This window comes from Protobothrops mucrosquamatus, unplaced genomic scaffold (genome assembly GCF_001527695.2).
Source record: "Protobothrops mucrosquamatus isolate PMUCROS unplaced genomic scaffold, P.Mucros_1.0 scaffold550, whole genome shotgun sequence".
NCBI classification, from domain to species: domain Eukaryota; kingdom Metazoa; phylum Chordata; class Lepidosauria; order Squamata; family Viperidae; genus Protobothrops; species Protobothrops mucrosquamatus.
In genome coordinates, this window is record NW_015386854.1 from 327,327 (window position 1) to 336,205 (window position 8,879).

General features: G+C 35.1%; 1 protein-coding gene across 1 annotated transcript; it reads left to right on the forward strand.

Moving 5' to 3' along the window:
- Window positions 1-2,419: 2,419 nt before the first annotated feature.
- Window positions 2,420-3,352, forward strand: LOC114922642 (olfactory receptor 5V1-like). The gene has a single exon (XM_029284357.1). It carries the CDS (start codon window positions 2,420-2,422, stop codon window positions 3,350-3,352), a length of 933 nt encoding a protein of 310 aa, XP_029140190.1.
- The last annotated feature ends 5,527 nt before the right edge of the window (window positions 3,353-8,879 follow it).

Consider the following 8,879-nt stretch of genomic DNA (forward strand, 5'->3'; position numbering starts at 1 on the left):
CGGCCGGTACGCTCCCACAGAGTGGGTCTCCTCAGGGTGCCGTCAGCCAGACAGTGCCGGCTGGCGACCCCCAGGGGGAGGGCCTTCTCGGTGGGAGCCCCCACCCTCTGGAACGAACTACCCCCAGAGATCCGGGTGATCCCGGATCTCCCCTCCTTCCGCCACGCCCTAAAGACATGGCTTTTTCAACAAGCGGGTCGGGCCTAGGGATTTTTAGCGGGGTTTTTTAAGAGTATTTTAAGGATAATTTTAATGATCGGCCTTCTTAAATATTTCCTTTAATTCGGTTTTTAATATAGATATCATTGTATTTGTATTGTGGTTTTTATGAGGCTGTTAGCCACCCTGAGTCCCATGAGGAGAAGGGCGGGGTACAAATTAAATTAATAAATAAAATAAATAAATTAAATTAATAAATAAAAATAAATAAATAAATAAAATTCATATGATTGCTGATAAAACTAGTGGAGAGACATCCTGGCCTCATTTATTTGAGAATAGGAAATGTTATAAAGAAATTAAAAAAAAGAATCAGCAAAGCCAGATTTTCCAGTAATCCCAAAAAAAGAACAGAAGTTGTGATCTCAACAGTGTATGCACCCTTAATGTGCATAGGAAAGTCAAAGGCTCTGGAGACTATTAGGAATTTATCAGCCTGGATGCTCTACATGGAAACATAACAAGGAAAGGAAATAAATTCAAATGTTACTCCTGTACATATTTTAATTCTGTGATCTGTATGGTATATGGCACCATTTGTCCCAGAGGAAACTTGACATTAAAGACACCAAAGATATATATGCATATCAAATGAGCAGTCACAGATCTTCGGCAATCAAGAAGAGATGCAGCACTTTAAAATTATAAAATCTTTACAGATTATCAATTTGACTTCAGTGTAGATTGCTTGCCAGGAGTTTCTAGAAGAAAGGCATGAATAGGTAAGTTTTCTAAGAAAAGGAAGCATGTTTCTTTCCTAAAAAGAAAGAAAACCTGACAAAGTGTTGTATTAAAATAAATTGATTGCTGTTTGTCTTTACTCCTCTGAAATTGGTCAAAGCAGAATCCCATCTAATTCATTCTGTGTAATTTTCAGGGAATTGTTCAGATAGCAAAGGATAAGACATGGTTAAATATTCCACAGAGTTATAACTGTAGAGCTGTTTTTCACAATACAATGCCCTCTAAATAGGTTTTATTGAAAATTCTCTTAATTCTTCATCAAATTGTGGGAGCTTTTGTAAAGGACACTTGTTGGGGACATAGTATAGGGAATATTGAAATAGGATTTTTTTTAATTTTCTTTGACTTCTGTAGTTTATTTTGCTACACATTGAAATTAGCTGACTAAGTTTTTGTTAGTGTTTATTCTGTCATAAATTCCTTGGGAATGAAATACAGGATTTTTGTGCCAAATAAAGTTAATGGTAGAATGTATTTTCATTCTTACCTATGGCTTGTATTTTGCATTAATGGTGCAGAGCAAAAATGCACAAATACATTCTGGTTGTAGAGCTAAATTTATTAAAATTACTGATGTATTTCAGTCTCTCTCTCTCTCTCTCTCTCTCTCTCTCTCTCTCTCTCTCTCTCTCTCTCTCTCTCTCTCTCTCTCTCTCTCATATTATTATTACAAGGAACAATTTCCTGACCGTATATGGAAAAAGTGACCAGCAACCCTAAAATCTTTCCTTCAATAACATTGTATTGTTGTGGTCTTTAGTGGTCAAAATAAATATATTTTGAAACTGCATTGCTGAAAAATATATATCCAAAAATCTGTATATGTTGCAATTTCATGTGGCATATTGCTGTTCAAATGATTAATCAGCTTTGACAAACTTTTATCAAGTGTTTTCAGCTCTGAATTCCAATCTCCACTTGCCTTATCCTGCACATAAACATTCCTAATTGCATCATATTCTTAATATCTGATAGTTTTGATGCAAGTTCTACGTTGATTATTATCCTAGTCTGCTACTTCCATTTCAGCTCAGCTATCCTGAAGTTGAACTCAGCAGATACAAAGAGGAAAATTTTCCCTATCTGCAGTTCTCACCTTATAGTTGTGGATTTGTGTTATGGCACTTCCTAGTTTACATATATCAGCCTCCTCAATTATTGTGGATGAATACTTCTCTATTTTTTTCTCTCACAGATCCCAACTAATACACATTTTGAAAGTAATACAACTTCAAAAAAATATCTAAAGGATAAATGAGTATTTTTGTCTCTCCCTTTTGTATAGGTTTGAAAACAGAGAATGTGTTGGCCCTCATATACTGTGTTAAAGTTTCTCTCATATATTTTTTCCTTGATATTCTTTCCCCACCCATCTAATTGTGCAATGCATTGTATTATGTAATGGAAATATTATTTTCTCTTTTTGTTTTGAAGTTTCTACAGTGTGTGAAAGGAAATGGAAAATCAGAACACCACAGTCACTTTTTTTGTCCTTTTGGGATTTTCGTACATTTATCCAGTCAATATTTTCCTTTTCTTGGCATTTTTCCTGATGTATGCTTTGACTTTATTGGGAAATGTTATGATTATGGTAGTAACAAATTATCTCCCCAGCCCCATGTATTTTTTTCTAGCTCATCTGGCTTTTCTTGACATGTGTTTATCTTCTGTTATTGTGCCCAAGCTGCTGGTGATTTTCTGGGCAAAAAAGAATATTTCATATTCTGACTGCTTTATTCAGATATTCATTGTCTTTCTTACAGGAGGCACTGAAGATTGTGTCCTTGCTGCAATGGCTTATGACCGATATGCTGCCATTTGCAAGCCCCTCCATTATATACAAATTATGAATAAATCATTTTGTAAGTGCCTGGTGGGTGGAGCATGGGCAGTTGGCTTCTTATGTACTTTTGTAAATGTATTACCTATTTTGAAGCTAGATTTCTGTGGACCAAATTTTATCAAGGATTTCAGCTGTGAATTTCCATCTGTACTTGCATTATCCTGCACAGAAACATCCTCCATTTGGATGGCATTTCTGATATCAGGTAGTTTTGTTGCAAGTTTTTCATTGATTATCATCCTAGTCTCCTACATCCATATCATCTCAACTATCCTCAAGATGAATTCAGAAGAAGCAAAAAGGAAAACTTTCTCTACCTGTAGTTCTCACCTTATTGTTGTGGTTTTGTATTATGGCACTGCCTGCTTTAGAAACATGAGGCCCAGCTCAGCCTCCTCAATTATTGTGGATGAATTCTTTTCTATTCAATACAAGATTTCAACACCTATGCTGAACCCCTTTATCTACAGCCTGAAAAATAGAGAAGTGAAGGAAATAATAAAAAAACTAATGGGCTATAAACCGTTGATTCCTTCTTCTTTGTAAACTGGTTTAATGTTGGATTAATTGACCATTCCCTGAGAATTTAATTGAGAAACAAATGTATTATTTTGGAAATGTATTTAAAGACATCTAGTTTGGCATATGTGGAATATATTGGTTGAATTCAAGACAAGGGAAATTAATTTGTAAAGTTTAGTAGGCTTACACTTAGTGAAAAACATTAAATCAGACAATATGTATTAGAAGATGTTTTTCCCCTAAAGCCTTGTCCCTATATCAACTTATGAAGCATATACATAAGTAGTATACAACAGGGTTTCTCAGAATCTGTGATTATATGACATCCTAAAGTAACAAATGAATTTGTGTGACCATTCATAAGAATAGTGATATTGATGAGGATGATCATGATAACTGGTAGGAGAACAAAACTTTTTGTATTTATGTGCAGACTTTTGTGTGGGAAATTTCTATGCAACCTAATAAATAGTGAACATATGTTGCAATAAAACTTTTATTTATTTACCTGCACTCATATTTTGTTTCTTCATCTCCTCTTCACTTCATTAATCTGACACTGCTGTTATGAAATATGCTACTAAAGCATGCAGTAACTCCTAGGGAAGCCCACTGGCCTTTGATGACAGAACAAGGATTATTTTGCTTTTTTACTGTGGTAGGCATCACCTGCTAAGTTCAACTGTTTTTAAGGGGCATGCAGAAGGGAAGCTGGGTTTTCCAACTTTTTGTGTGAGTCCAAAAGGTGTCTGCTTCTCCTGAGTAATAACATCTGTCGCACAATGGCTAATAAAATAGTGGATATTATTTTTATCAGCAAATACATAATGTGCTGAACTTGGTGCTACATTTTCTTCCTGACTCTGAGGACATGCCTCTATTTGGGCAGATCCTGGCAGATCTCTTTGTCCGTAGGAGGTCACATGCAGAGGGGGCTTCTACATGGCTTGGGACTGGGTTAGCTAAGGGATTGTCTTTTATCAAAAGTTGTTACCCATCTGATCAGATTCAACAGATTTAGCATGCTGCAGTTCCCATCAGCCAAAGAGTACCAACTGTTGCAATCCCTGCCCTATGGAATATTCTCCTCTCAGAATGTTTCCAACCCTGTTTACTTTTCACAAACCTTTAAAAACTTGGCTATCTACCTGGGTCTAGGCCTCAGAATATGTAAAGAGATCTGTTACTTGGGTTTACTATTAGTTGATTAATCATCCTGGGTACTGTTTATACTTATTTATTTTGTGTATGTTTTTATTGTTTTAATATATTTTAAGTTATTTTAACTATTTTAGAAATATAGAATTGTAAGCCCCCAGACTCACTTGGTTGAGTGGGTATCTATAGAAATTGATTGATTGAATGAATGAATGAACAAACAAATGAACAAATGAATGAATGATACACATACACACATATATATACATATACACGTATGTTTTACCATTAATTTATATATTCTGTATTTGGGATATACAAACCAAACTGTCTTTGTGGTGTATCTGGATAACTCTGCTATCTTTTGAATTTTTTTTCCATTTTTGATTAATTTGCAGGCTGCCATTTTACTATTATCTGTGCAACTCTATAATAGGTCACCATTTCAGAGATATTTCCTTATCTAAACATAAAAGCTAAATGATCAAGGGCAAAAAAGCAGTGGAAGTAGGAGAAACTTGTGCCTTCTTGTTTACTTGACCATCTCTGCCTGCCCTCCAAGGGCTGATGGGGGGAAATTGGTCTACCAGCATGGCATGGCTAAAGTGGGATCAGTTTATGTCAGGGTTCCCCGATCTCCAGGCTGTGGTGACATGGAAGTACTGAAGCTACAAATTTGCCAAATTTCAATCCTACAGGACTCATGGATCCTGGATTTTAGATATATTCTGCAAGCTTACCCATTTGAGCTATCTGGTTCAAACATTGTTGCCCTATGTTTCACCCAATTGAAAATTACAGACACAAGAGTTTTAGTAGTATCTAGATATAAATGGATACATGAAAAAATAGTTTGTAGATTGATGTACTTAACTGCACTCCATTTCAATAGTTATATTACCCCATAGGAGTTTATGTTGTTCACCAAATAATTCCTTCAATCAAGGAACTCCTTAGCCTTCCTAAAATTAGGAATCACATTATAAAATTAAGTTGAATGAATCTCCTAGTGGACAATCACTTAAATATGAGCCAGCAGTGTGCTGCAACTGCCAAAAAAGTGAACACAATGCTAGGTTGCAGTAACTGAGGGATAGAATTAAGATCATGTGAAGTGTTAATATCACTTTGCAATGTCTTGGTAAGGCCACACTTGGAATATTGCATCCAGCTTTGGTTACCACAATGTAAAAAAAAGATGTTGAGACTCTAGAAAGAGTACAGAGAAGAGCAATAAAGATGATTAGGGGACTGGAGGCTAAAACATATAAAGAATGGTTGCTGGAATTGGGTAGGTGTAAGGACCCACCTCACTTTACATCTTAAGAAGACAGAACTCTTGAAATATCTCTTCCAATAGGCATCTTTATTAAGAGAAAATGATTGCAGGCATGCTAGACAGGATCTGGGGAATTCTCTCCCATCCTTCAATGTTTTAAGTGTTCCCAAGCAGCCCCCACCCCACAGTTCTTTCGGGCGATGATCACTCATCCTTTCTTTTCCCAGATCCCAGGCATTCCCTCCCTTTTCCCTCACTGCCGGCAAAAGGGATACTTCAGAGAGAGAGAGTAGATGAAAGGCGATGGCCATATTGTTATAGTCAGTCCTCTTGATAAGAATCAACATCCAGTCACTTTGTAGTTTAATGAAGGAAGTGAGAGTCAGAAAACTCCCTTGCTTATCCTCCTCCCCTTTCGTAGTATGACAGAATCCAGAGAGAGTAAGAAATGGGTTTTTTTCAGAGTAGGTAGCTAGAAATGAAATATAATTGGATTCTGACATATGTCTAGTTTAATGAAGAGAAGGATTAGGACATGATAGCAGTGTTCCAATATGTCAGGGTTGCCACAAAGAAGAGAGAAGTATTCTTCAAAGCACCTGAGAGCAGGACAAGAAGCAACGGATGGAAGCTAGTCAAGGAGAGAAGCAATCTAAGAAAAAATGTCCTAACAGTTAGAACAATTAATCATGGAACAACTTGGCTCCAGAAGTTGTAAATGCTCCAACACTGGAAGTTTTTAAGAAGAGATTGGACAACCATTTGTCCCTTCCAACTCTATTATCATTATTGTTGTTATTATTAAGTTAAACAGTGATTTACCTTCCTCTTAGTCATTTTCTAATAGTCTCTCTGCCTTTAGGTAGTCTTTGACTTATAACCATTCATTTAATGACCATTCAAAGTTACAATGGCATTGAAAAAAATGACATATGGTCAGTTATATCACTTGTGACCATTGCAGAATCTCTGCAGTCATGTGATCAGACCTCAGGTGCTTGTTATCCTCCATGCATTTATAATGGTTATAGTGCCCCAATGTCCTGGGATTGCTATTTGCAAGCTTCTGACAAGCAAAGTCAGAGAAGCCAGATCCACTTAATGAATGCATGATTTACTTAACAACTGTAGTGATTTGCTTAACAACAACAGCAAAAAGGTCATAAAATGGGGCTGTAATCGCTTAATATTTTCTTTGCTTAGAAGCAGAAATTTTGGGTTCAGTTGTGATCCTAAGTTGACCTTATTGATACTGACTTTTCCACTTACTGTTAGAAAGCAAGATGATATCTATAATAAGACTTGACAAAGAGGATCCTTATTTGCTAATTTTAAGCTCTGGAGTTTGGTCCTTTAGAGATCTTGTTCCCCTGGGTTTATATATTATATGTTGATAAAATGTCTTTATTTTTATACCCTATTTATGGTGTATAAAATACAGTGGTTATGCATAAAATTGATAACTTATATGGAATTTGGCTATTATTTCAAGAAGCATACTACTTCTCTTGTATTTCCATTTTTTATATGTTTCCCTGTTTCCTATGCTTTTCCACTCATACTTCTGATTGTTCTCTTGAAGAGTAAATTAGTTTCAGATACATGGAATTCATCAAGGCAAGTACAATCATGCATCTGAATTACTGCATGGAGTAATTTCATTTTAGTACAAATTGTAAAGTTGGTTGAATTTATTCCAGTGATTCCCTTTTTTTAAAGTATCAAGACGTTACACAATATTTTTATATGGATGCTATTTTATGAAGTCTTTTTTAATGAAATAAAGTAATACATGCCTTTTTCTTTTTATTTAAATGGCAAAATTTAAGCTAAAATATTTTAGTTTGGTGGAGAACACGAGATTGATTAATTCTATTATTTATTTGCTTGTTTCTTGGCTCCCCAAGACCCTGTATGTTATACATAATATTACAAGGGTTAGCCAAATATTGCCACTAAAATAGAATTAGAACAGTCACATCTAACAGAGCTGAACATTTTTTTTCTGTTCAGAAATTTTCTAAAGAAAAATATAATGTAAAGTACAATTTTAAAACATAATATAATTTAATCTAAAAATCTAAACAAGGTAACAAGCAAGTAAAATATGTCCAATTTTTGCTATATTGAAATAAAAAGGGGGTTGAAAGAGGAGATTAAAAACAGTAGAAACCTACCATTTATATTTATTTGTCCTTCTACAAGCCCAAGTAAATTAAGTGCTAATATCCTAATCAATGCTCACTGAAATCAACAGAGGAAGAGGAGAAATAGATTGCAGAATTGCAGTCCATACAAATGAGTGATATAGATTGATAGATGATAAATGATGATAGATGATAGATGATAGTCAGACAGACAGACAGACAGATAGATAGGTGACAGGTGTGTGTGTGTGTGTGTGTGTGTGTGTGTGTGTGTGTGAGAGAGAGAGAGAGAGAGAGAGAGAGACAGAGAGACAGAGAGACAGACAGACAGACAGACAGACAGACAGACAGACAGACAGACAGACAAAAACTAGGATGCTTGCATTCAGATTCTCTTCTCCATTATCATCTTCTTTCCCATTTACTGCTTTAAAGTGAGTGCATCATACCCAGAATTATTTTAATATACATATATTTGTCAAAATAACTCTGTTGATCCACCCAATTTTTTTTTCTTCTTTTCAGTTCTACTGAGCAGGTCATTTGTTACTTTCCATTCTCGGACTTCTGTAAAGAGTTCTCATATTTCTAAACTGTTCGCTAGAACTGTAATCACACTGTTGACACATTAGTCACGATGAGTTTTTTTCACATATTTTCTTTTTTGAATAAAATTTAGGTTTAATTTAAAGTTAAAAGGTAGGTCTGCTAAACTAATTGTAACCTAGACCTTTTCAGGGACAAAGCATATATGTTTGATTGTTGCGCTATATAAAATAATGTAAAATAAATAACTATTGTAAGTGGAAGAGTAAATATTAAGGAAAAGAGTAACTTTCTGAAAGACATTATGATTTTTCTCATTCATACATGAATGTTCTAATAGAACACTTATAGTAATTCATAACTATATGATTTTTTCTCCCTATAGTATAAAATAGTAATCTAAACTGATGTTCAGCATCTG